We start from the raw sequence: 27,598 nt of genomic DNA, 5'->3' as shown, positions 1-27,598 counted from the left end.
TCCAGACAGAATGGGAGCCACAGAGAGGCCCCAGGAGCCCCCAGGGGGACTCACCTCAGAGGCCTTGCCTGAGGATCCCAAGCCCAGACACTGGGTGAGTGGGATGGGGTGGAAGACTGGGTGTCCCCCCACCTCGTGTCCTGACCATGTTTCCCACTTCCATAGGAAGGAAGGGCAGCTCGGCTACATAGTACTATAATATATAGAAGCGCAGGAGCTGGCCGCGGCACCTGGGTGGGGCTGAGGCCCCTGAATTATTGCAGGAGGGAAGGGGCTCAGTGCTGGTGTCTCGCGGGGTGCTGTGCTGGCTGTGGGCAGGGCTGGGAAGGGGAGGAGGCCGCCCTTTGCTCTGTACTGGGGCTCCTGGGGCCCTGCCTCCCCCAGGGTGGGGCTTTCTCACCCGGGGTGCTTTGTATGTGCTTTGAAGACCATTTTTGCATTGCCAGGAGTGAGGAAAAAAAATATCCTGACATGGTAGAAAAAAAGATATTTACATACCCTGGTGGGCCGTAATGGGGGTGTCAGCCTGTGGGTGACGGGCTTCCCAGGCCCCTCCCATCCTCACAGACCATGACTGGGAGGAAGGGGGCCTGATCTGGAATTTGGTTGTCATGTGACCTCAGACAAGGCATCCCCTTCTCTGGGCATTCCTATCTGGTATAGGAAGGGGTGGGATTGGGCCTTAGCAATTGCCCCATGCTCCTGTTCCCAGCATGGACAGGGGTGGCAGGGATGGGCAGTGAGAAGTTGGGAGGAGGCACCACAGCCGTAAGAGCTTGGCCAGGCAGCCGAGCCCCTCTGAGGGCATCTCACACTCTGCTGTGACCCTCTATGGAAGGTGGCCAGAAGGACTGGCCAGGAACCCTGTTTTCCTGTTGAGCAGCAAGAGGAGCCAGGCAGAAGCTGCAGGTGGCTCCCCCATATAGGAAGGAGGCCCGGACCTGAGATATAGCCATGGTGGGTTCACCCAGGCTGGACGGTGGGCCTGGTGCTGGTGTGATTCGGGAGCAGCCTGGGCTCCAGCCTCCAGGCACTGGGGGGAGTGGATGTGGGCCTCTGCCTGGTCCCCACGGGGACTGGGAACTGGACAGTGTCAGAACAGATTCCTTGCTCACACTATCATGCCTCCTCATCCATGATGCGTTATCTGTGGTCACACACATGTGGCTCCTCCCCTAGTGGATAAGCACACACGTGGTAACCTGCACACATCTGGGGACAGAGACATGATCACATATTGTTTCCATCAGCTGCCAGGACCTTTCTGACTACCACCTACATGCATGAATGCACACACAGGTAGGGGAGTGACATCGCTGTTGGATTCTGGTGTTGGAGGGCCCAGGCTCTAGAAGACACAGGTCCTGTGCCTCCAGTGGGCAGGTGTTCTATCCACCTGAAGCACCAAGAACTTTGTCCCGGATGCCTGACTGCTGTAACTGTAGGTTCTACGGCAGAGCTCCGGGGCTACTGCGACTTCTGGGTGGCCCTGCAGAGCCCCTAACAGCTAGTACGACCAGGGCCAGGCAGCCAGGAGTCAGAGGTGCCGGCGGGGCCCCTGAGTGCTGCTTAGCTGGGCCCTCATGGTCTGGATGCTTCCAAGGATCTTCTTCTGGTGGCCCATGAGGGTGATGCCAAGGGCACGCACATCCCTGACAAAGAAACAAGGTCCACTAGTTTGGCCTTAGGAATCCGGGAGCTGGGAGGAGAGCCCACTGCCCACCCCTGAACTGCTGTGGAACTGCTTCTGGCCCTGCACCCTCTTCCCCGCCCTGTCACTCACTGGGCATTCATGCGAAGCACCATGCCAAGGGAGGAGTACCCGCCGGCTGCAAAGTGGTCCCGGTACCGGCCCATTCGGATGGAGTCCAACCAGTCCCCCACAGTGAGGTCCCCACTGCCACTTCCACCTCCTCGGAGGTCGAAGCAGCTCCTGGCAAAGGCAGGGGGTGGGCACCTGGGTGTAGAGAATCCAGTGAGTAGCCTAACAGGGCTCTGGTCTTTGCCAGGGACATGGGCACTGGGCATCCTCTCCCTCCATCCCAGCCCCACATAAGGTAGATGATTTGCAAAGCTGGACTCTGGGAAGAAGGCAGTACGGCTGGTGCAGGGCTCAGGTACCTGCTGACAGTGGCTGTGGCCCTAAGGTTCTCAGGGCTGTGGATCAGAGCATCGAGGACGCTCACGACTTGAGAGAAGCGAGGCCGCTGGGCACGGTCCTTATGCCAGCAGTCCAGCATAAGTTGGTGCAGGGTGCGTGGGCAGCCCATGGGTGCTGGCAGCCTATAACCCTCCTCCACTGAGCTGATGACCTGGGTGGGGCACAGTGCTGGGCTCAGGCCGGGTTCCCTGTTGGAGCCCCACTGCTGCACCTCTTCCCTGGGCCCCAGACTCACATCCTGGTTGGTCATGTTCCAATAGGGCCGTTCACCATAGGCCAGCACCTCCCACATGACCACTCCGAAGCTCCACACGTCGCTGGCTGAGGAGAAAGTGCGGAAGGCAATGGCCTCGGGCGCTGTCCATCGAATAGGGATCTTCCCTCCCTGGGATGGATACAAAAATGTTGAAGGACCGGTGGCTGGGTTTGTCCTCCAGCCCCAGGCAGAGTCCTGCTTCCCAGTCCACCAACCAAAAGCGCCCGTCTTAGGGGAGCCCACCTCCCAAGTCACTAGAAAGATAAGGGAAGACTAAAGAACCCTGAAACACATGGTGTGTTCCACGAAACACATCAGAACGTGACGGGCTGCCCCCCAAGCTGTAGAAACAATTATAAAGCCTTGCCTATACCCCCTGCTCACAAGAAGATGTTGGAAACGCACCGCAGTGGTATAGGCGGCTTCAGGGTCATCCTCCAGAGCCCTCGAGAGCCCGAAGTCTGACACCTTGCAAACCAGATGGCCATCTACCAGGACATTGCGGGCGGCCAGGTCACGGTGGATGTAGCCCAGGTCTGAGAGGTAGCGCATGCCGGCGCCCACCCCTCTAAGCATGCCCACCAGCTGCACGATGGTGAACTGCCCATCGTGAGTCTGCAAAGGGACACAGAGAGTTGTGGGCTTTGGAGGTAGTTCCTGGTTCAGGGCTGGGGAACTTCCCATAATTCCCTAGAGACTGGGCAAAGTGAAGTGTCGAGCCGCTTAGAGGTGTCTCCTCTGGGGAAATGGAGGCCCAGAAAAGTCACGTTCCAGGTATGACAGTCCCCAGTGAATACCCAGCAGTGGTGGCAAAGGACACACTATCCCTTAGCTTGGGGCAGGGCAGTAAGGGCCCTTGCAAAAGTGGGACCTTCACGGTAGGAGGGTAGAAAGCAGTTCAATCACCTGACCCTCAAGATGTCCCTTGTACCTGCCTCTCCCCCATGTATGCGAGATGAAAGCTTGGGTGGGGTGAGGGGTGCCGCTTACAAACCCTCAGCAGCCAGACTGAACCTCCATATGTGGACAGCAAGCGAACATACCCCATCTGTGTGGGTGGCAGTGAAGGACGAGCCCCCTTCCCCCGCGTGGGCACAGACATACCCTGAGGAAGGCATCCAGAGAGCCATTCTCCATGTACTCCGTCACGATCATTGCCAGGCGGCCTGGACAGGGAAAGGGAGATGCAGGCCTGGTGTGTGCGGGGCCAGGGCTGCTGATCAGGGACCCCAAGAACATATGCCCACCCAGGGAGGTGGTCAGGACCGTTTTTAGGGTCCGACTGTGGTCCTAGGCTCTGAGCACTCCAGGGTCATTTAGGGACCTGAGACATAGGGACAGAGTTAGGATGGCCCAGCAGCTGGGCGAGTAGGAGCATCCCACAAGGTGAAGCTACCCTTGTCTGGCACCTACCGCGGGTGACGACACCCTCAAGGCGGATGATGTTAGGGTGGTCAAACTGGCCCATGATGGCTGCCTCGCTCAAGAAGTCCTGCCGCTGTCTCTCTGTGTAGCCAGCTTTGAGGGCCTTGATAGCCACAGGCACGTCCCGCTGGCCCGGCACCTGCAGCCGCCCATAGCACACTTCTCCCGACTCCCCTGTGGGGGCGCAGAAGGAGCAGGCAGCGGTGGAACCCATCTTCCACTCGGGTCCCCTCCCAGCCTCTGGGGCTCACCCGAGCCTATGATCTTCTCGATGTGGATCCTGGATGCCTCGATCTCTCGGGTGAAGCTGCGGCCTGCTCGACCTGGCTCCTCGTAGGTGTGGGGCTCTGCACAGAATTGGGGTTCTGGGAACTTCCCCGGGGGGTGATTCAAGGGCAAGAAGACAGGTGGGGGTGCTGAGGAGTCAAGGAGAAGGGCCCTCAATAGGGACAGGAGGAAGTTTCCTCTCCCAACTCTCCCAATATCTCCTGGGGGGAATGGGGTGTCTCTGGGAATCCCTAGATTTAGTGTCAGACAGCAGGGACCCCACATGGCTTACCCATAGACATAAGCGGGAAGTCTATGACGTGGCTCTGTGTTCTGGGTCTCTGGCTAATTCTGACATGTCTGTTGTTCTCTGTGCCCCCCCCCCCCCGTGCAATCTTAAAATTGCTCTTAGGATGGTAATGCTACTAAGAAAAAGAGTTCACAAGTGCCAACTCTGCCTGAAGGTGGGTCACTAAGGATTCCGAGGCTGCATGGAGCCTCGTGGGGAAGACTATTCTGACTGGCATTTAATGGGCACAGTGGTGGGACGTGGAGAGGAAGATACCCCATGTCTCTTCTGCTTCCTGGAATCTCTCTATGGGACTCTGGAAATCTTTCTGTAGTGGGGTTCTCGTCCAAAACTGCACAAATCCCCACCAGAGAAATCACACATGAACTATGTCTGAGTGGACATGGCTGGGCCTTGGCCTGATCAAAGAGCCTTCAGCATCCCCCAGGAGGCTGTCATCTGGCAAAGTGGGAGATGCCTCTGTAACAGTAGCCTTAGGCTGGGCCCTGCCTGGCCTTCCCTATAGATAGTTGGACCTGGTAGCCCTGCACTGGGTCCTGCTGGGGCGAAGCTGCACACTCACCCTGCCCATTCTGGTAATGCATCTTCTCCTCATCCGAGTCCTGGAAAGCCTTGCTGTAGCCGCAGTGCCTGCATGGGGGTGGGGGTGGGAGCAGTCACCACCCTGCTGGGGCCAGGCCAGCCTAGACCCAGTCAGAAGATGAATTAGCATGCCCCTCTCCCAGCAGGTTGGCTCTTGTCCCTCAGCAAGTCTTCAGGGGATGGTCCTTGTTTTGGGGCTCACAACCCATGGGGATAGCCCCATGGCTCTGATGGGCCACCCTAGTAAGTCCCCTTTTTTCCTGGCGTGGGTGTTGCTGGGCGTGGTTAGGCTGTGGCTGAGGTTGACTAGGCATGTATGTGTCTGGGGTGGGGCTGAGGTGGGACCGGGCTTGGTTGTGGCTGGGGCAGGGCTGAGGTTAGTTGGAGGGGATAGGTTCTGGCTGGGCATGGCTGGGTTGTGGCTGGGGAGGGGCAGAGGTGCACCCACCTCTTCTTGCAGATGAGAAGGAGGAGGAGCACCACCAGGCCCGTGATGAGTGTCAGGCAGATCCAGACAATGGTCCGGGTATCATAGCGGGGTCCTGCAGGAAGACCTGGTCTTTTGCAACCAGCAGCCTGCTCTGTTCCCATGCCACCCTGCACTAGGCTTCCCTTGGAGTTCGTGCAGCTGGGCTGCCTGGCTTCCCACTGTGCAAGCTGTGCATGCTGGGGACAGCTACTTGCCCTCTTTGACTCAAACAAAGAAGAGCTGAAAACCACCTGTACTGCCGTCAATCTCACAGCACCAGGAGTGTGTTGAGAGACGTGAGCGCTGGCCTCTCTTCTCAGCCCTGTAAGGTCGGGCCTGGCACTGTCTGCAGCCTACCGGAGGCTCTGAGAACTCTTACTGGAGGCCACACAATAAATGGAAGGGAAAGGACATGACTGCCACCTTTGGTCCCCAAAGGACCTATAAGCACTGGGGCTTGTGCACACCTTTAACCACTGGGCCCCCTTTTCAGGGTTTCTGATTCAGGGCAACAGGCCTCGGGATTAGTATTTCCAACAAGGCCCAGTGATGTGGATGCTGTGGGTCCCAGAATACACACGGGAAAGCCTCTACCGTCTGTGGAGAACATGAGATTCCGAGAGATGTCCCTGGGACACCCGTAAGGTCATCTGGAAGAGGCCTTCCTGCCTGTAAAGGTCCCACTGGATTGGATGATGAGAACAGGGGTCCCAAGGGCACAGCCTGGTATGGCCACAGGTTTTCCCCTGCTTGTCCTCCTCATCCTCCTCCTGGTCTCACCAGTGGGGCTCCCTGTCCCTCCCCCTCCGTACACTCACGGGGTTTCCCGGTCTCCACCTCCATAGCCTGGCTGAAGCGGCCACAGCCAGCTGAGGTGCGGGCTCGGACCTGGAACACGTAGCGAGTGCCCGGTTTGAGGCCTGACACGGTAGCGCGGGTGGTGATGGCCTTGAGGGTGGAGTAGCTTTGCATCTCCTTATCCTGACCGAAAGGGACGAGGGCGGTGAGGCCGCGGGGCTCCGGGGCCCTCCTTGGTGCCCATGCCCCCGTTGGCTCCTCGCCCACCCACCTCCGGGGACCTCCTCGCCCGCCCACCTCCCGGGACCTGCTCAAACCTTCTCGTAGTACTTGATCTCGTACTCCAGGATGATGCCGTTGGGCTGCTCTGGCTCCTGCCACAGCAGGGACACGCTGGTCTGCCCCGCCCGCTCCTGCCGGATCACCACCACCTGGGACGGGGCTGGGGCGGCAGCTACCCATCAGGCCCAGCATGGGCCACGCCCAGGCCCCTCTGAAACCCCAGACTGAGCTTGTTGACCCTTCTGCTACACCAGGACAATCAGCAGCCCCATACCCTGCAAAGGCACTGGCTGCCTCCTGGACACTCCCTGCGGCCAGCACAACAGCACATCCTAGCACTTGGGCCGGGATATGAAGTTGGCTACACGTGGATAGACCTGGTTGCCCTCAGGGCCTTCACCCTGAGCAGAGGTCTGGCTATAGCAGGTATGCCTGCGGAAGGACCCTGGGCTGGAGTCCTGGCTGGGGTAGCACTGGACAACGAGGGGCAGGAGCTGAGGAGGCCTGTCTGTGTTCAGGGGTTCTTTGGTCACTGGAGGTGCCCTGCCTCCTACCCCTGGCTTCATCTTCAGGTATTCTGTGCTCTCCTGAGTCTGCTCCAAGGTCACACATAGCTACAGACAAGGTCAAATAATGACATAAGCTGGGCTTGGTGGCTCCCACCTGTACTCCCAATACTTGGGGTGGAGGCAAGAGAATCAACATGAATTCAGAGCCAGCCTGGACTGCAGAGTGAGACCCTGACTGGCCAGTTCTTCCTGCATCTAGGTGTCCTGCTGCTCCAGCATGCCTGGGAGCACTTTGAAGGCAGGGACTGCATATAGCTGATGCCCAATAGATGCTGCTGCTGCTAGACACTGTGACGAGAAAAGTCAAGAAGCCCCTATGGAAGGACCTGAAATAGGGAGTCAGATGTGGGAGCTCACAGCTCTGCCGTAGCTTTCTTCTCGCTAGCCAGGGCCAGCTAAGTCACTTTCGGCTGTCCCTGCAGGCTGCTCTAAGGAGACTAGGGCTGGCAGGCAGATGGTCAGGGGTACAGAACAAGGAGAAGCACCTGCTGCGTGTGGCCATGGTACCAAGGTAGGGAAAAGACTAGCAGGTGCAGTTGAGGTCACTCTGCAAGGAGAGCCTTGTGGGCCTTTTGACAGGGACAGCACATGAGATCTGCAGTGGGTGGAGTGGGGTAGTGGCATATCTCTTTTTAATGTGGGTGTTGTCCAAATGCTGCTGGGGTCTCTGCTCTTCCCTGCCCCCCCTCCAGCCAGCCACCTGCCTTCCTACTCCTGCAGACAGCTGGCGGAACAGGGCTGTGAACCCAGGCAAGGGTCCATTCCTGAATACTGCTGGACAAGATGGTGGGAAAGATGTGGAGAAAGGAGGTGTGTCCTGGATAGATGTCACTGGGCCATGGGAGAGATGGGAGTGGTGAACTTCCCAGGAGGCTGCTCCTCTGGGTCCCAACCTCGGCTTTCTATGTGGAGACAGGGGATTTCTGAACCACGTCTGTGTATGTCAATGGTGGGGCGGAGCTGAGGGTCCTGGGAACGTTCCAGGGTGACCAAGCATAGAAAGCTGTCCCTGGCTGCTCTGAGGACCAGGCTGCTTCCCGACAGGCAGGACCCCCCAGAGTTTGAAAAGAACGAACCTCTGGGGGCTGAACTCAGTCCAGCTGACCAGAATATATCCAAACCCACCTGGCTCTGGAAATAGGCACTGATGTGATGATATCTGGGGCTGGGGATGTGGTTTAGTTGGTAGGGTGCTTGCCTGGCATGCATGAAGCACTGGGTTCGATACTCAGCCCCGCATAAACTGGAAGTGGAGGGCCATATCTGTCATCTCAGCACTTGGGAGGCTAAGGCAAAAAGACTGGTGTGGGTTCAAGGCCAGTTTGGGCCAGCGTCAGACTGTTGCCAGCTGCTGGGCTGGGCACTCTCCCCTCTCTATGCCTCCACAGTATGGAGGGCAGTGCCGTTACTTCCACTGCATAAGAGAGAAAGCAGAGATATAGGGAGGGAAAGTTCTAGAATCCAGGCTTATGACCTCCCCCCCCCCCCCCAAAAGAAGCCTGCCTCTGTACTTTCTGGAGTACATCCATTCACAGTATGGGTTCTGCTTTCCTACAGGCAAAACTGTCCCCTGCTTAGGTCTTGGTGGGAAGGAAGAGCCAAGAGAGACAATGGTTTAGGGGGGCATGGGGGTCCCTAGGGTTGCTCCGCCTACCTGCCTGGTTCGTGGTAATGTTGACCATGGCAGCACTGCGGGGCTCGGGGCTCAGGTTGGACACACCGTTGACAGCCTCAATCCAGAAGGAGTAGTTCATATGGGCCAGCAGGTTGGCCACCAGCAGGCTGGCCTGTGCCAGGCTGGTCTGCTGCGGGACGAAGCGGGTTCCACTCCCACAAGCCTCACAGTGGCTCAGGGCCCAGGGGCAGCGGCGGCACACTGCGTTGTAGGTGATGTCACTACGGCCACCTGGGTCCAGGGGAGGGGCCCACTCCAGGGTCACGGATGTTCCATTCACACTGGAGATCAGGTTCACTGGAGCTGAGGGTGGCCCTGAGGGCAGAGAGTAACAAGTTGGTGTGACACTGGCCCAAGACCACCATTGTATCTGGGGCCTCTTTACTAAGGAAGCCACATCCACTCCATCCTCCAGAAGCTCACAGGGCGAAGACTGTGCCGGCATCAGAGAAAGGAGCCCGAGTTTCCATGACACAGGGTCACAGTGTGTGTCCTACAATTCCCACTTATAGCTGGAGGGACACCGCACAGCCCTGGGGAGCCCACAGCAGCCACGCTTTATGTAAACAGGCTGGTCGTGTCCACCTGTCTCATCTCTGCATTCTTGTGCTAACAGAAATGCCACCGAGCACTCTCTGCGGAAGAGGAATTCTGCCGTGTATGCACTAGGCTGTGTGGTACCACACATCCCTGCCTTGTCCTGGAATACAGCCCCAGGCTGGGCAACACAGACTCTGGGGAGAGGGGCTGGTGGCTCTTTACTTGAGCTAATTGTGGCACTGGGCAGTGTGTCATGGGGGTTGAGCCGGGAGAGCACAGGGTGGGTAGAGGACCCCAGGGCTCATCAGTCCAGGCTGGGAATCTTGGCCTTGAGAGATTAGAAGCACACGTTCTCAGAACCCTTCTTAAAGGGTTATTGGGGCTCTTGAAAGACGTAGGGAAGAATTTCCAAGCCCAAGGTACAAGACACCAAAAGCCTGGAGTTATGGATTTAGGCCAATTGGTAGCTCTGGGCTCTGTAGCCTGGGCTTAGGAAGAAACCAGAGTCTAGCCAAATGTGGGCACCTGCTTGGGACCGAGAGCTAGGCCCGCCTCAGCTGAGGAGGAATTCTTTCTGCCCCATCAGGTTCACATCAAGATAATGCTCAAGCCTGGGCAGGAATCACTATGGAGGGACGGCTGGCATGCGTGTGTGTGGCACCCGTGGGTGTCAGTACATTCAAGCCCTGACCTGCCTGTGCAGGGAGCCTGGGGCTGGGTGGTATGGGAGGGGCAAGGGAGGAGGGATCTAGGCAGCAGCTTCCATGCAAAATCATGCAAGCCCCTCTGCAGCAGGCAGTGAGCGAGGGTTGGTGAATGCTGAGCCCCAGGCCAATGGAGATCAAGGACCAGGGTTGAGGAACAACATCAATGCCAAGACAGTCCTGCAGCCCTCAGAGTCCCCTTGGGTACACAGAGCACACATACACAGAACCACACCCTCTCCAGGCACGAGTCACACTTGTTCAAGCTCAGGAATCCGTTCAACTGTCCTCTGTCTCACACACAACCACCTGAGAATCTGTAATACACATGAATACAAATGCATGCTGCACACTCACACTCAGGCGTTCAGACATCACCCGTGGATCTGCCAACACACACACACACACACACACACACACACACACACACACACACACGCAGCTCCCAGCATCCAGCAGCTCCTGCTGACTTGTCTAGGACGGTGAGGGTGGGAGTGCTGTTCTGGCTCCTACCCTCACCTCACACTGAGCATAAGGCTTGCCCACCTAGCCCTGGGATACTGACATCACTGCCAAGTCTGATGACCAAAGCCACCTTGCTCCAGGAAAGCAGGAGCCCTGACTGGATGTTCCTTTAGGAGAGAAAGACCGAGGGAAGGACAGAAGGAGGTTCTTGGGTGTCCCTAAAGAGATGGCAGGGGACCACATCAAGACTCCAGGAGGTCAAGCTTGATGCTGCAGTGAGGGCCAGTCCCCTCCCCTACACACAATCCACCCTTATTTCACAGACACACAGCTCCTGAACCTTGGGGGTTCTACCAGGAGAGCTGCTAGGCAATACTCACGGGTGCAGGCTGCCGACGGTGGGTCCAAGGCCGCGCGGTAGTAGCTGAGGTCACAACGGCAGGTCTGGGCTGCAGGGGTCGCAGAATGGCTGTGGGGTGGGCATCGGGCACACAGCTGGTCCCCGGGGGCTGATTTGTAGAAGCCCAGCTCACAGGCTGTGGAGGATAAGACAGTTGCAGGCAATCTGGGGGCTGACCAAACGGCTTCAGGGGGACTCCCCCTGAGCTTCCCAGTGTGTGTGTTGGGCGGTCTTGGAGGGACGAGCTTCTCATCTGTAATACGATGCTGCTATCCTCACAAATGAATAAGGGACAGAGTGTAGAGAGGACATTTGACTTCTGTAAGGTTGCACGGAGCTGAGCTAGGACCTTGATATGTATCCCAATACTAAAAGGGACATCCCAAAACCCCACTCCCAAGCTTCCCAAATCACCCACCCTCCTTGGCCTTGGGGTCTTACAGGGCCCAAGCAGCTGAGAATCAATGGTAGGGTGGTTAAAGCCATGACCTGCGTGACCTGAGTGGATCAAAGAGGGAGAGGGGGGAATGTGGGCGAGTAAGAAAAGCCCCACGCACGACCTGTCCCAAGCCTGGACAAACAGGGACCCTCTTCCATTAAAGCCAGCTTCCTGGCTCGAGCACAAACCCTAAGGTGGCAAAGGCTACGGCTGGGGTCTCATACTTCATGCCTCACAAGTTCCCTAGGGAACCTAACTCCAAGGCCCACCACCCTGTTACCTCTGCTGCCAGCGGCTCGTCTCCCGCCCGATCCTTTCTTCTGCCGAACTTTTCACCTGTTCTACCTCATCTGAGTGATAGTGGCCCCACCTGCCCTCTCACATCTGGCCAAATAGCTTAGAGAAGGACCCAGGACCAGGCCCCTTTCAGACCCAGGAGACCCTGACAGGAACCCAACCCACTTTCCGGGGCCACCATGTTAGAGAAGGAGACACAAAGTAAACATGATGAAATCGTGTTCAGGAGGGCAAGGGGATCGTGGAGGGCAGTGGCAGAAGCCCCCCTCCCCAAGGAGGGTTATGTCTGAAAGGTAAGAACAAAATCACACAGGCATATGGGTGCAGGAATTCTGGAATCCCATGCCCCCACTCAGTCCCTTGGAGTTCCAAATAAAAACAACTTTCTCTGCCAGGCCAATGCAGTCGCCCATCCCCAGGCCAGTCTGAACAGGCTGCTGGCCTCAGGGCCTTTGCACGTGTTGGGTTTTCTTCCCAGGGTGTCTTTTCTCTCCTATCCATGTGCTGAGCTCCTCTTTCTGGATCCATTCCAACTGATCCTTGATGACAGCCTTGCTGGCCCTCTCCATTGACACACAGAAATGACTGTGCCTGTCCCTGCATCTCCCTTTCCCAGTCAGTCTCTCCCCCTGGATTCCCAATCCAGGACCTCCCAGGTCCTTAGGAGGTTAGGATTGATTTGTGCCAAAGCCGGTACACATGGGACCCTTCTGGAAGGTCAGGCACACCCAATGCCATCCAGTCGCTTCCAGCTCTGTCATAGCAGAAGTCCTGTGCCACAGGGACAGTCACAGGCTCACTGGATTCTCTCACACTAAATCCCATTCTGGAAAAGCCAGTCCCCCAGAGTTTTATTTAAGGATGTCATTTCAGAGCACGGTGCCTGTGGATGCCGATCAGATCTCTTTATTATACCCGCTAATGCCAAGCAAATTCTAAAAGTCAGCAGACTTGTAAGAAAGTGAGAGTCAGGGAAAGGATGACCCTAGAGTGACTTTGGGGGCTCAGCATTGTCAGGTGATGGGACAATATGTCCATGTTTTGAGGTACCTGCCCCATCCAAAGGGACCCCAAGAAGATTCAGGCTTGATTCCATCTGGACTTGGAGTACAGGGATCTGTCTTGGGGTGCAGCCTAGACACAGGCTCCTTCTGAAGCAGGGAGCTATCAGGGCAGCACTGTTAGCAGGGGGCTTGGCACCGCCATACTGGACCTGGGACTGTGCTGAGCAACAGTGCCCTCACTGTGGTGGGCAGACCTCTGTGTGCTGTTCCTCCCCTACCCATTCCCCACTCCCCTGCCCCTCCACTACAAACTAGGTCAGAGGAGCTGGCTCTGCCTAGGGAGCCGCTGGAGCATCAATGGACAGAGAAGCAGTTCTTAGGGACATCTTGCTGTGGCACGGCATGAAGGGAGCACAATGTGTCAGGCATCTCTGAAAAGCTTTGGCTGTCAACAGCTCATGGCTGTTGGATGGGCACGGGGGGTTGACTGAATCTCTTTCTGGTATAATCCCACAGTTGGGCTAAGTGACACAGGGCATGTCATTGGACCTGGTTTCCTCATCTATAAAACGGGGACAGCAATAGTGCTTGCTTGGGGCTGCAGAGAGGGTCACGTGAGCATCAGGATCTGGTGATACCTGGCACCGGTTACTGTAACTAGATACAATCGGCAATTGTAGTACAATCGTTTCGTCTGTGTGTGTGCCTGAGTGCATATGCCTGTGTGTCGGTGAGCATGTCTCCATATGCTTGTGCGTGTGTATGTGTACGTGTGCCTGTGTGTGTGCATGTGTCTGTGTATGTGTGCATGTGCCTGTGTGCATGTGTCTGTGTATGTGTGCATGTGCCTTTGTGTGTATGTGTGCCTGTATCTGTGTGTATGTGTGCATGTGTCTGTGTGTGTGTGCATGTGTGCATGTGCCTGTGTGCATGTGTCTGTGTGTATGTGTGCATGTGCCTTTGTGTGTATGTGTATGTGTGCATGTGTCTGTGTGTATGTGTGCACGTGTCTGTGTGTGTGTATGTGTGTGCATGCTAGGGCTAGAACCCAGGGCCTTGCACAAGCTCAGCAAGCACTCTGTCACTGCATTGCACAACAACCCACAGGACCCTTTGGCAGAAGAGGGAACAGCTCAGAGAGTTGCAGCCTTCAGCCCCAGATTCTCAGATCGGAGGTGTTGCAAAGACAGTTAGGACCACCTAGCTGGGCCCCTACCTGGTTCTCCTCACAGTCCTGAGCTTAGAGGTGGCTGTGTCTTCCTTAACCACCAAGCCATCTTTCCACAGGCTGGCTGTGCCTTCCTACAGCTCACCGGTTGGCAGTTCCCTCCTGCTCCGCTAATACCCAATATGGCTATCACGTGTCAAGGCCAGATTAATCCACGCCTTGAAAATAAAATCATCTTTAATAAGAATACTAATCACCGGGCCTCAGGGAGCCCTGGATCCTGGAGGCTGGGCTAGATGGAGGCGCTCCGGGCTGTGGCCTGGTCCTGCCCAATGACCCAGGGGGCTTCCGGAGTGGTACAGGGCTGGAGCGGCAGGCTGTGGGCCAGGAGAGGCCGCTGCCCCGCCGAGGGCACCTTGCCCAGCCTGCCTGTCAGGCTGGCAGCTGCCCACAGCCTCAGCCACCTCTCTGCTCCCCCTGCACCAAGCCTGAGATTTGACAAATAAGGTGCCCGCCCGTGGTCGACCAAAGGAAATTAATTCTAAATCAGATTTTAAACACAGGCAGGAAGGCGAAAGAGCTCGTCGTCCCCGTTCCCCTCCGCATGAGCCTCTGATATTTATAGAAAGATGATTAGGGCCCCCGAGGGTGATTTACATTCCCATCCAGGTGACAGGAAGGACAGCAACTAGGCTTCAGACTCTTCCTGCCACTTGGGATGGGGGTGATGCTCCAAGGCCCCTTCACATGCTGAAGGAGTTGGGGGAAGAGAGGAGTACAGGTGGCTAAGGAGGTCACTGAGTCACTAACTGGCAACTTCCTGCTTGGAGGATCCCGGAGACTGGAGATCTACCCACCAGTCCCTGCTGTGTGTCCCTGGGCCAGTAACTTTACCTCTCTGGACCTCTGTCTCTCAATGGTAAACTGGACTAGCTTCATATGATTCTGATATTTTCTGATGCCCGAAAGAAATCTCACTTGGTCACCTGAGGAGCCAGGTGACACGGCAGAGTTTACAGTCTCCAGACAGAGACCCAGGCAAGGCTGCTGGCCTGGCTTCCCATGTGAAGGTCTCAGTTCAGACCCCATATGTGGATCCTTCCAGATGGGGTGACATAGACAGTCACAGATGCCACAAGCAGGGCTGGGGAATGTCCTTCCATGTGGGACTTGAAACCCGCAGCTCATCCCTATGGCTGCCTGCAGTGCACTGTGAATTGATATTTTTTATAAAACCTGTAATTATCTTGCAACTAGCATAATTATGTTGCATTATGATTTAAATGTAAAACTCAAAACACACTGCAGTTCCCTAACCCTGCCCTGCGCGTCTTTGTTATTTTTTATTAATGGGCTGGCAGCGGCAGGCAGGAAGCTTGGCCTTGGCCTCCCAGTCTCTGAGGAATTCTCACCAAGAGCCCTGTCCTGCCCTGTTTCTCACCTCTTCCAAACAAGGGGACTTCCTAGTCTTTCCCGCAGGCCAGCTTGTCTTGGCCCCCGTGGGACTGGCTGGCTTACTTGTAGAGCTGGTGGCATACAGAACTGGGAGCTGAGACAGCCCTGAGCAGGTGTTACTAGCCAGTAGTCTGCCTAGTCATGATGGCATGGCTGTAACCATCACTAGTAGCCTGAATGGGATAGGTGGGCTCCATGGGTAGAGGGGGAGTCTTGAGGGGCCAGTCCCTGGCTTGAGGGCCAGGTGGCCTGGGATCAGATCCATTCTGCTTCTCATGTTAGAGGGTCTCGGTTTGTCCCATGTGCAAGAAAAAAAATTCCCATCTCACTTAGAAAACTGTTGTAAGGATGGGGACTTCCTAAGGGCAGAGGCCTCCGGCCCAGACCTCCATGCCCTGAGCACACGATACTCAGTGGAAGAATAGCCGACATAATGTGTTAAGGGAATACATTAAAGTCTCCAAATATGGCAAACATTGGAAAAGGTGTCATAGAGACAGTGTGTTCTCCTTGGTCTGTAGGAGGTGTCTCCATGACCGCCACAGAGGAAGGTCCCTCCCTGAACCCTCTGTAGCCAGAACCAAAGTTTTCCATAGCCAGGCTTGTCTGTGCTCTGATGGCAGAGGGACCATGTGTCCAGCCTCTAGGGGATCCAAGAAGGGCAGAGGGAAAGCAGGCCGAGCCCCACACCAGCTGGTGCCCCAGCTGGTGCCCACGGAACTCCCCTAAGTAACTTGTTCTCAGCATACCAGGCTGCAGGGTCCCACATGGCTCCAGAGAGCACAATGTGTGCACATGCTTGTGTGTGCACGTGCACAGACACAGGCAAGCACGCGTGCATGCAGTATGGTGCCTAGTCTTGGAATACCCGGTTGCTCAGCTGTTCTCAACAGCACTTTGCAAGTTCCCCTGAGTCTAGGGCCATGTGACAAGTCCAGCCCAGCCTGTCCTCCTTGGGTGGCCCTGTAGACACGTTTTTGCAATGTCCCCTCCCTACGCTTCTTTACTCAGAACCCTGGTTCTGCTTCTGTCCACTCCACAATTTAGAGGGTTGACTTTCAGCTTAGAATCCAGAGCCAGCATCCAAATCAAGCTTTGCTACTGCCTAGATGTGTGACCTGGGGCACGCTGCTTCTCCTCTCTGCGCATCTTCAAAACCAGGACATTAACAGCCCCTGCTTCACAGGGTGGTGACGGGGACTGAGTAAGTTAATACCTGTGAAGCCCCTAGAACAACGGCGGCATGAATTAGCATGCAGAGTGGTTTCCTACCCTAGGGACTCGCCTGATGGCATACCTGATCCCTTTGACAATGTCCACAGGACAGGCCACCTGCCTGTTCCCCAGCCCCCAGATGTCCTGTGCATCTGCTGACAGGGAGCCAGATGACTGGGGATGACGTACACTGGCAGCCCTGCCCACACCACACGGAGCCACTTGCCACCCACCCGGCCAGCCAGCCTTGAGTTCCACTCACCCATACAGGCATCCCGCCGCTCCTCATAGCCAGCACTGCACACACACTTCCCGATGGGTACCAGCCACTCGCCCTCGGCACTGCAGTACATCTTGGGTGTGTCACGCTCCTCCGAGTGCCGCACACACTGCCCTCGCACCTCCACCAGCGAGGACGAGTCAGCCCCAGTCACTGCTTCTGAGAAGGCCGCCAGGTTGCGTACCATAGCGGGGCACTTCTTGTAGTAGATGCGGAGGGAGAGGATGGCGAGGCAGGCGCCTATGTCCTGGAAGGCCAAGTAGAAGCCGCGCTTGCTGAGCGGGCCCACCCCACGCACCTCCGTGTTCAGCTTGAGCCTCCGTACGCCCAGGTCAGCGCCCGTGAAGCTCTCATCAGCCGCGATGGTGTCGATCTTGAGGAACTGGCTCTCCTGTGTGCTGGCACCCAGGTCCCGGTCAGACTCCAGGTAGTGAAGGTTGAAGGTCTCCTTGCAGGTACCCAGCACGCCGGGAATGCTGTTGCAGTCACGCAGTGTGAACTTGATCTCAGCGTAGACACGCCGGGCGCCGTCGCGGGGCACCCAGCTTGTACGCAGCCAGTTGTTCTGATTGGGACTCATGACGTTGCACACTTGGTACGTGTGGATGGGCCGGAAGGACTCGTCCACCTCATTGATGGAGTCCCACTGTGGCAAAGAGAACACAGTCTGCTAGGGTGGAGGCCACACATGGCCTTCTCCAGCCAGCCCCTGCATAGGGACCAGGAAAAGCACAGGAGAAATGTCCCTCTGGGCAGGCAGTCACCACTGCCCGATGCCAGACATCTGCAAATGAACCCTTAAGTTACGCCCATGGAAGTGTTACTGAGGAAGAGCTAGCTGTGTGCCACCAAGGGGTACACCAGAGCCTATCTTCGCCTGACTGCCACCCAGGCTCTGAGCACTGTTTCTATATGGCTCGTCCCTCCATTCCCAGGGTCACAGGTCTAGCTTAGAGAAGTGGGTGAGTCCAGTTCCCACTGAGCTACTTAAGGGACCTGTCCAACACAAGAAGCAGTGGCCCTAGGTTGTACCCCACCTCAATCCCTCTCCGGCTCCCTCTCCTTTGTGGCTGGTTGCTGAATGACTGATGGACTCTTCCCTTTACCCTGCTGCTTTTTGGTTTGTGGTTTGTCGGAGATGGGGTCTCTTGTAACTCAGACTGGCCTTGAACACACTTTGTAGTCAGAATCAAGCCCGAACGCCTCCGTTCCTCCTGCCTGGACCCTCTGAGTGCCTGGATTACAGACCTGACTGGTTGGTGGAGTGCTGGGGATGGGACTCAGAGCTATGTTGCGTGCTTGGCAGGAGAGCCACTGAAAGAGGTTCTGCACCACTGTCCTTGGCCTGGGATCCTAGGGATGGTCTGGACCCCACTCGGGCTAGAACGAGGCTGAGGGAAAGTTAAGCGGTACTGCTTCTGTCTGGCCCTAGCCAGGCAATGGAAACGGAGATAAACCAAATACCCCCACAGAGCTGAAAGAAAGGCAGCCGGGAAGCAGGGGAAATCTGCCAACCATATATCAGACAAGACATTAATATCCATAACAAATAAATACAGCTCACCAACGGAAAACTAAGAGTCCAATTAAAAAAGGAGCAGAGGACTTGAAAAGACATTTTTTTCTAAAGAAGATACACAGATGGCTAAACAGCACAAGAAAAGACACTCGACATCGCTAACCACTGGGGAAATGTGGATCAAACCCACAGTGAGAGCCCACTTCTCTTCCGCTAGATATTTAAACAGAAAAGAAGTGCAGGCGAGGGCACGGAGAACGCGGGAGCTGGGTGCATCACTGAGCCTAGTGCATTATTGAACTGTGCAGCTGCTGTGGCAAGCAGTGTAGCGAGGGCCTCAAAAACCAGAATTACACGAGGCAGCGATTCCTAGTGTACATCGTCTTGATGAGATACCTGTATACCCACCACGCTCACGAGGTGGGCGGGCAACCGGATGTGCTACGGAGTGAGCCTGCCTAAAATGCAACATCCCCTGGGTCTGAGCCCCAGCACCGAAAACACACACATCTCAAGTACACAACCTACCTGTCTACCAACAGACACACGGACAGAGAAAATAGCGCACACAGACAGGGGACTATTACTCAGCCTTAAAAAGGAATGGGAGCTGGGCAGTAGTGGCGCACGCCTTTAATCCCAGCACTTGGGAAGCAGAGGCCGGCAGATCTCTGTAAGTTCAAGGCCAGCCTGTTTGGTCTGCAGAGCGAGTTCCAGGGCAGCTAGGGCTACACAGAGAAACCCTGTCTCAGAAAACAACAAAACCAAACCAAACCAAACCAAACCAAACCAAAAACAAAGTGGGCTCCTGGCCCCCCAGCGGTGGAGAGTGACAGCTCAGGGGACCTTGATCCAGATGGGAGAGGGAAGGTAACACCTGAGCCCTTCTGATGTGGCACTTGCCAGCTACATCCTGGGTGAAGCAGGGGCTTATGTAGGCACAGTGAGGGAAGAGCCCTGGCTCCCTCATCCACACCACTACCTAGCTCTAGCCAGGGGCAGGCACTGGGATGAGTCCTGAGGGCCTCAAGGAACTGCCGGGGCTGAGGACAGACGGCCATGTCCACCTCTGTTAACTCTCTCTCTCTGCCCTGTCGGAACTAAGGATCTTGTTACGTCAGTATGGGGCAGGGGGGCTTGAAGACCCTCCCTCCTTACACTCCACTCATCTGTAGGTTGAGTTTGCTCTAAGTGTGGCACAGTGGGGGTCCTGAGTGCCCCAAGGCCTTTCCTGCCTGTCACAAGGCCCTCTACCTGTCCTCATTTCTGCTGGCCGCACCAGCAGCAACCCCAGCACCCCCAGACAGGCCCATCTCTGCTAGGCTGGGAGGACGCCAGGAGAAAATGTCTACAGAGTGCTGAGCTCAGGCCTGGCACAGGAAGACACTCAAAGAGAAGAACACAAATGCACTGCTGCCCTTGCCAGCAGATCCCTGCTCTGCCTGCATGCCTGCAGGACCATTAGGATGAGGTTCTTGCCCACAGAGCTTCTGGGGGGGTGTGGCCTCACTTGTAAGAGCCCGTGCTTGCTGCCCCCCACACCACACCGTAGCCCCAGCTCCAGGCAGTGGTGCCACATCTGGGGCTAAAGTCATTGTCACAGTTAATGGAACACCAAAAAGCTTGCCAGATGCTCCCTGTCTGCTTCCTGCCAGGGGCCCAGATAAATTAACCAGCTTGAACAGAGTCCGCTCCAGCTGTCCCCACCAGTGCCAATGGCCTGGCCCAGCCCTGGCAGCCCCAGAGTGAGGGCAGACGCCTGGAGTGGCCAGGTTCCTGGAAATAAATGCAAGGACAAGCCAGCCCAGTCAAGACCACTCTGGGCCACTCGCACCCAAGTTACCTCTGCAGCTGACACCTCAGGCTGTCCCCCACCGTGTTCTCTTCCCGGAACAGAACTGTGCAAAGCACTGTGCAGCCGTGGGTCTGTTACACTTCCTCTTTGAGTGTTGGGTGTTTTATCTATGAATGCCTGCTTCTTCTAGCTACTCCAGGGCATGGTAAGGGTCAAGGGAGGTGAGGACGGTAATATGCCCCCTTCTAAAGGCAGCGTGCACTCTGGCTGTTCATTGACAGGCAAGGCACTGGATACTCCAGTGGGGCAGAAAGAGAGATGCATCCTGGTTAAGTACACAGGGTCGGGGCCTAAGCAGAGTAGATTAAGCTCTCAAAAGCTTCTGGCTTCTCATTGGCCAATGCCCTATCTATGCGTCACTCTCTGCAACTGCACAGAGCATGCTCCATGATCATCTCGGTATAAACGAGGAGGTGAATGGCCTGTGCGATCCCACTGGTCAGAGAAGGCAACGCTGGACCATCTTGGGGCCTGGTACCCACACCTTCAGCTATGCTCTGCCCAAGCGAGATACCACCCCCCAATGCTAAGCACAGACCAGAGGACCAAGGAGCAAGCTGCAGAGAGTTGGGCAGAGCTTGGTGAGCCAGTCCCAGAGGCTTTCCTCCTCGCTGGGCAGGAGGATCAGCAGAAGGGCCCCGAGATGGGAGTACGTGATCACGCCTCTGCTCTACCTGCTCAGTTTCAAGCCTGGGGTTGGAGCCAGCAAGGTGCATCCTTGGCTCAGCAGACAATATGAATCCTCCCTCACCCCTTACAGGGAGGTCAGACAAGCCCTGACCACCTGAGGTGCCTATGGGTTCTACGTAGGGGCCAGGCCTAGAGAGATCTCGGTTTGAGTTTGGCTCACCACCAGAGGAGGGTTCTTTGCCTTTTGTTTTTTGGGCTTTTTTGCTTGTTTGCATTCATTGCACTGATGCAGGCCTCATCTGTGGAATGGGCCTACTATCCCCCAAGGACTTGCTCCCGTCGTGATATAAACACAAGGTTTTATCATTGTTTTCTAAATCTTAGAAGAAGCAAGAAGACGCTGTACATGCCTGAAAAGCTGAGCCGTCTGTCACCGGGTGTGAGCCTCCCCAAACCAAATCCAGGTTCTCATTAACTTAATGGCCAAGCCCTGGCCCCAGGGCAACAGAGACAGCCAGCACAGAGCCCACCTGGGGCCAAGGCTACCTCTACCTCGCAGTTAGGAGGCAAGGGAGATGCCCGCTCAGCTAGTATCAGGGCACTGAGCATGGACCAGGCCTGAGACTGGAGTTTCCCGTGGACAGACCCATCCCAGGCCCTTCCCAAGGACAGCCACACTGAGTAGCATGTCTCAGGAGCAGAAGGCCCTGCCTCTGTCCTCAAAAGCCGTGGCTGTGCAGGCTACAGCTCTGGGCCTCGAGAATTACAGCACTGGGGCTTGTCCCTGCCAGCTCCCAGAGTCCTGTGCCCAGGGCTGATGGCTGTTGGCTCGGCCCACTGCTGCCTGCCGTGAGACCCCAGAGAGGGAGAGCAGAGATCCATCCTGGCATCCAAGAAGAAAACCCCACCCGAGGTAAAACAAAACAAACAAAAAAACCCTGTCCCTTTCCAGGCCTGAACTCCTGGTGCCACTGTCATCATCAAGGACAAACTACGTCCTGTCCCCAGGACTATGAAAGTCAAAAGTATTCATAAAAGCAGTCAATATACACGCCTGTGCTGGGACAAGGGTTCGTGTCACGGATGTGTGTTCATTATGGGATACAATCACAGCACACACTAGTAACAATGCTCACTGACTCTAAGAGCCACACTGCTGAGGTCCCACCCTGCACGAAGGCCATGTGACAGCCTAGGAGAACACCATGCACACCTGCCTTTCTACAGACAGGGAAACTGAGGCCTGGAGAGGTGAGGTGGTGACCCAGGTCCCACCAGTCACTGTCCTACCTTTACTATGATGTCCATGGAATTTGGCCACAGGTTGTGCAGTATTGTTATGGAGTCCACGGTCACCTGGAGACCTGATGGGACCTGGGAACGTGCCATCGCGGACTGCTGTGCACAAGGTGATTCCGACAGACACTCAAGGCTCCTGGGTCCTAGGAGTCCTGGTGAGGCCTGGCAGTTGGAGGGAGGGGACCCAGCCCAAACGAAGGATGGTCTCGGTGGACTTGATTGTCTATTTTTCTGTTGCTATGGTTCCAACTACCTTGGGCCTGAGCTGGGCAGGCCGTGAATATGCAAGTCCAGGGCACAGATATAAAGATTCTCAAACAGAGGGTTAGACAGGAATTGGGGGCCCGTGTCAGAGCCGGCTCTGTGACCCCAGGGGTGCCAATGAGCTAAACTGCTAAGAACTATCCACTCTGCCTCCCATTTCTGTGCCCTTGAATGAATGAGCACACTTCTCAGAGCCTCTGCTTCCTTTTGACCTGTGTCATGCCAAGACCCCAAACTGTAACCTCTCAGAGAGACGACGCAACTCCATCACTCACCCCATGAGCCGGATACGTGAGCCAGCCCCAGTCTCCGTGGATGGTGGATGTGTCCAACAGGTTCACTGTCAAAAGAAGACAAGAGGGCATTAGGACCCTGGGACCCCTTTCCAGCCAGCGCCAACCACACCGGTCACTCTTAGCTGCCCCTTCCCAGGAGCTCAAAGTTCCTATCCCAGGATGCTTGTTCTTGCCAGTGTCCTTCAACGCCCCAACCAACAGCCACGTCACTACTGCAGCACATGCTACCCAAGCCCTGGGCTTCCTGGAATATCTGGGTGTACAGAGCTGGGTCTGGGTGGGGGCCATTCTGGTTCTGCCTCTTCACCCTCTCTAAGCTCCAGATTCCTCCATTGTGGAACGGGGGTGGTGGTGTTTACCCCCAGTGCTCTCTGAGGAGATGACAGCATTCACGTTTACACTACCAGGTCCCACCATTTCCCCGAGGACAGGCACGATTTTAATGTCCTCAGTGTCCCCAGGATGGAGGTCGGCACCTGCTGGACCACTGAAGACAGGAATGGGAGGGTCGTGGATGGACGAGAGCTCCCTCCTGACGACATCTGTGTGCTGAACTCTGCCCACGGGAGCCTTAGATGACACCTTGCCTATGACGGTGTCTCATGACAGTCCAGAGAAGCAGTCTGTACTACTTCCACTTAGGAATGAAAGACATATGTCTCTAAGAGGTTCGGAATCTGCCTAGAAGCCCGGGTGTGGCTAGCAGGGCCACCACAGAGAGAGCTACCACTTGACAAGGCTAGCCAGAGAAGCAGGTTCTCTGGGTGGTGCCCTGAGCAGCAGGGAGGAGCTCTGACAGAAATGCCAGCTTGTTCAAAGTCAGGCCCCACGACCACCTGGGGGGGGGGTCTGGCAGAATCACAAAGTAAAGAGCCTGTTTTGGGGGTCAGGCATTCCTGGGCCCTTGCTACATGAGCCCCTCATTACCAAATGGCTTCTATTTCTTTGAATCTCAATTCTTCATCTGTAAAATGAATCATTAGGACTTGGGGGTTCAGATGGGGGCAAGGAAGCCATTTGTAAAGCACAGGGCCAGCTGCCTGGTCCAAAGCTGGTCCTGTTGACACTCCGTTCTTTTTCCTACAACCCTATGCCTACTCCCTTGCTATCCTGCTTAGAGAACAGGACTCCAGTCTCAACTATCTGCGTCTGCTGTGTGTCCTAGGAAAGTTCCTTCCTGTCTCTGGGCTCTGCTTTTTTTTTTTTTTTTTTTTAATCTCAATATGCCTTTGGCACAAAGCCCCATAGCCTTCCGTGTTTTGTTTTGTTTCCTCTGTGGGTCTCCTTCCCTAGCCCACCACCATGGGCTTCCATCTACCAGGGTGGAATGTGACCTGGCTAGGTCACAGATGGTTAAAGCTCTTGGAACTTTCCCACCGGGAGGAGGGGTATCCTTCTGTTTGACATTTGCATAGCTCCAAGTTGGCCCTCTCTGGCCCTCAAAGACGCAGCCAAGTGTCATCAGGAACCATGGAGTGAGGATGCTCTTACAGACTCATTTTCTTCTTCCTTCCACCCTCCCGCTTCAATGTCAGGAGCCTGGCTGAACCGGGGAAGACTCCTCTGCACTCCTTTCTAGGTCCCCAGGGACTGGGTGGGACCAGAACCAGAACAAATGCCCACAGAGGGAAGTCCCCTCTCTGGAGCCAGCCCTACGCCAGGGGCGCAGGCAGAGAGAAGGCTTTCCGTCTCCCTCCCTCCTTTGCTCTCAGGCAATAGAGAGAAAAGTGGGTCAGGCAAGCTCTTTCCTCCTGCTGGCTGGGGGAGGGAAGGGGGCTGTACTGCAGCCCCCCCAAGACCGATGGGGCCCCATTAGGAGAGAGGGTGGGGAAAGAACACCCAGAGGTGTCACCACACGAGCCGGTATCCCACATGTGGGTCTCAGCCTGAGGCCCCTCTTCCAGCCACAGAACAGCCCAGTCCAGACCTGCTTCTACATTAGAGGACCCTCCATTGCCACGGAGGCTCCCCCTGAACACCTTGACCACAGGGCCACAGTCTGTCCCCAGGAAGTACCACCACATCAGCCGGTCCTCAGATAATCCACAGTTAAGTCAAAAGTCAATTCTATTGGATTCACAACAGGCTACAGGAGTCCAGGGCTGTTTGTTTCGATCCCTTCCAGACCATTCTCTGTCCCTTTCCTCCCATCCTTCTCTTCTGAACCATTGCCAGCCACCGTACCTCGCATCTCAGCATCTCATCCGTGAGTGTACGGAGGAGAAGTGGGATGAACCTCAAAGGACAACCCACGCCAACAGCGGTTGATGGGAACTGGGTGGAGTTCCAGTACTAGGCCTGTCAGGCAGTCTGAGGCCCCTTGGACCAGACCCCCTGATCATATAGCTGCCTGGTTTCCTGTCTTGCCAGACCGTGGGATCGATTCCCCACTCTGGATGGATCTCCTATTTGGAAAATGGGAGGCTGGACTCTGAGGCTTCCCACTGAACACTTCAGGCCTCAGTTTCCTCATCTGGAGCATGCCCACAGGCAGTCCTCCGAGAACTCCCTGTCCAGGTTGTACTGGGGACCACACGGGGCCGTGAGGCGCTGAGCAGCAGAGATAATTCCACCGCAGCTTCCCGCCGGACCGTGGAAGGCATTATGCGATTCCTTTTCTCTCCAGAACTGTCACCTTCCCCCATTCCATTTCGCTGAGACTAATACTTAAATTGATTCACATTCCCCGAGGACACAGCACGTGATGGGGAGGCCAAAGAATCGGGGTGGCCCAGGGACATCAGGCAGGACATGCAGACTGCCTTAAGAGACCACCCTGAAGTGGGGGACCGTCCACTCTAGGGAGCTAGAAGGGGCCTGGTGGCTGGCGCGAATCAAGGAATCTCTGCAGGTGTACGACTGCCCAGCAGCCACTGCGAGCAACGGGCAGCTAGCCAGGCTGGGCACTGTCGCCTCCGCTGGTCCCCAGCTGGGAAGTGTGCCTTCTCCCCGAGTCCCCAGTGGTCTCCCTAGCAGGTTCTGGCTCTGTACCAGTGCAAGGATTCCTGGGAGTGCCACGTGGACATCGGGCCCAGGTCTCCATCATGTGGTCATCTGAGTTGTGTGGGTCACCCCTGCTTGGCTGGCCACTCCGCAAGCTATCATTTGGCTCTGTACTTTGCACTTAGCCGTGACCCCCTCAGTGTGGGCAGGTTTCTCCCCTTTTTCCAGGCATGCCTTTCCTCCAGCTGTGACCCCTCTGTTGCACGTGTTCCTTACCTCGGATCTATCTGCAGCATTAGAGCCTGAGAAAAAGTCACTGTACCATGGAGACTCTGGGACCCACAGCCTGTGACTCTGGAAGGTGGCTGGCTCCTCCACCGACCAGTTGAGGAAAGGACTCCTGGAGCCTTTCTGTAGACCCCCTTAAAAATTACTGGGCTAGAAACACCACCCCCACCCCCAGCCCTAGCCCACCCCAAAGCGTGCCGCAGCACTTGGCCCAGCTCTGGGAAAACTGTTCTCTCAGGCCATCTTTCTCCTGACCTGCCTCTGCCCCCTTCCCTGCTCACTCAGAATAATGACCCCCAAACCTGTCTCATAACTAGATAGCCAGCCAGCTCTGCCTGCCCACCTGCAACACGCCCCCATACCTCCTCGGCTCTGCTTTCCTTGGGGACAGCATCCTACCTGTCTCAGAGTGCACACGTTTCACTGGGACGAATGTAAGTCACAGGGTCTCTTTCCGAGTGTGCTGCAGCACCTAACATGCCTATATGGGTGTCACAATACATTTCCACGTGCATATACTGTGCACATGCGTGTGCAATGACTGCACTGCTGTGCGCAATGGCTGCACTGCTGTGTGCATGATGGCGTGTGTGCTGTCCATGAATCTCAGGTTTTGCTAGCCTGGGTCTGTGTGGATGAAAGAGCCTGTGTTTGTGGGCTGGCTGGGCCCCCTGAGCTAAATGTTTGGATTCCAGGGACACTCAGAGCAGGAAGAATAGTTCAGCTTGCTAGGGAGCAGTGAGCACTATAAGTCCTGCCTGACTGGCGAGACTGGCTTTAGCCCTGAACGGTGGGCCACAGCCTCCTGGGCACAGCATCCTAAGGAGAATCCACACCAGAAGCTGGGGTGTAGGAGGCAGGACCCTTGGTCTGACTGCAGTGTCTGGTGGGACTAAGAAAGGGTGTGGGTGGGCACCCTGGAGCCCCTATAGCTCTGGGGTCTCTTTCCCCACCACAAATCACTTCCCAAATTCTTTTGGTCCTGATGTCCTGATGACTCCGTGACCCTCCCACCTTCCTGGGGCCTGAGTGAAGGGGGCACCTGGCTTTGACCCAGACAAGACCCTTCTTGGAGGCAGCATGCCTCTGTCTCTCCCAGTCCTTTCCTCACCGCACCTCTTCCCACCGAGTGCCTCTCCATTGCGCCCCTTTCCCCTGGCCAGCCTCCGCCCCCACCCCACTCTCAAGCATCCCTCAAACCCATGTTTCCTAACCCCTGTTCTCTGGTCTCTGTCAGTTCTTGGCCTTGTTTCTCAATGCCATCTTCAGCCCCCATTCCTTCAGTCCTCTGTATCTTGTTTCCGATTCTTGGAATCTTGCTTGTCTCCCTGTCGGTCCGGTGCCTGCCAGTTCGTTCTGTCCTAGGTCCCCATCCCTTGCCTTCTCTCTGTCCCCTCTCTCCTCCATACCTCTTCTGTCTTCTGTCCAGTCATGTCCCCTTGCCCTGGCGTCCTATTCTCAATCCCCTGTGTATCTTCCCTCAGCCCCTGTTTGTGCCATCCCGAGCCCAGGCTGGCTGGGGTCGAGGCGGGGAAGTTGCGCCCCGGGCAGCGCCGCCCCCGCCCCGCCGCTCCGCTCACCTTCGCCGCGCCCCGCAGACACGCAGGTGGCCGCCGCCGCGGCCGTGACGACCCAGAGAGCAGGGGACAGGCGGGCCCGGGCGGGGGCCATGGCCGGGCGGCGCCGCGCTCCTGGGCTCGGCCCGGCGGCCGCGCGTGGCGCGCTCCTGCCTCTCCCGCACCC

At 56.3% G+C, this 27,598-nt stretch overlaps 1 protein-coding gene across 3 annotated transcripts; it reads right to left on the bottom strand.

Annotated features, from left to right (window-relative positions):
* Positions 1-27,598, bottom strand: Epha8 (EPH receptor A8). 3 transcript variants are annotated; one of them, XM_041652668.1, is made up of 17 exons: positions 27,436-27,598; positions 22,604-22,668; positions 16,744-17,407; positions 10,884-11,039; positions 8,774-9,109; positions 6,586-6,710; positions 6,289-6,451; positions 5,450-5,543; positions 4,982-5,049; positions 4,094-4,258; positions 3,831-4,016; positions 3,522-3,583; positions 2,823-3,032; positions 2,397-2,546; positions 2,122-2,312; positions 1,784-1,957; positions 1-1,652 (listed from the first exon to the last, which is right to left on the bottom strand). In XM_041652668.1, the coding sequence occupies exons 1-17, from the start codon at positions 27,524-27,526 to the stop codon at positions 1,538-1,540; spliced, it is 3,015 nt and encodes a 1,004-aa protein (XP_041508602.1). In that variant the 5' UTR covers positions 27,527-27,598; the 3' UTR covers positions 1-1,537. The 3 variants fall into 3 exon arrangements, with proteins under 3 accessions (XP_041508602.1, XP_041508603.1, XP_041508604.1); XM_041652669.1 differs by having other exon boundaries at positions 4,094-4,189; XM_041652670.1 differs by lacking the exons at positions 1-1,652; positions 1,784-1,957; positions 2,122-2,312; ... (6 more) ...; positions 5,450-5,543; positions 6,586-6,710 and having other exon boundaries at positions 6,340-6,451.

The sequence above is a fragment of the Microtus oregoni genome, unplaced genomic scaffold, assembly GCF_018167655.1.
Source record: "Microtus oregoni isolate MIOR12 unplaced genomic scaffold, Mior012 000005F_ref0000423, whole genome shotgun sequence".
NCBI classification, from domain to species: Eukaryota; Metazoa; Chordata; class Mammalia; order Rodentia; family Cricetidae; genus Microtus; species Microtus oregoni.
Note: the sequence above shows the minus strand (reverse complement) of the source record. Positions and strands in the feature narration are given on the sequence as shown.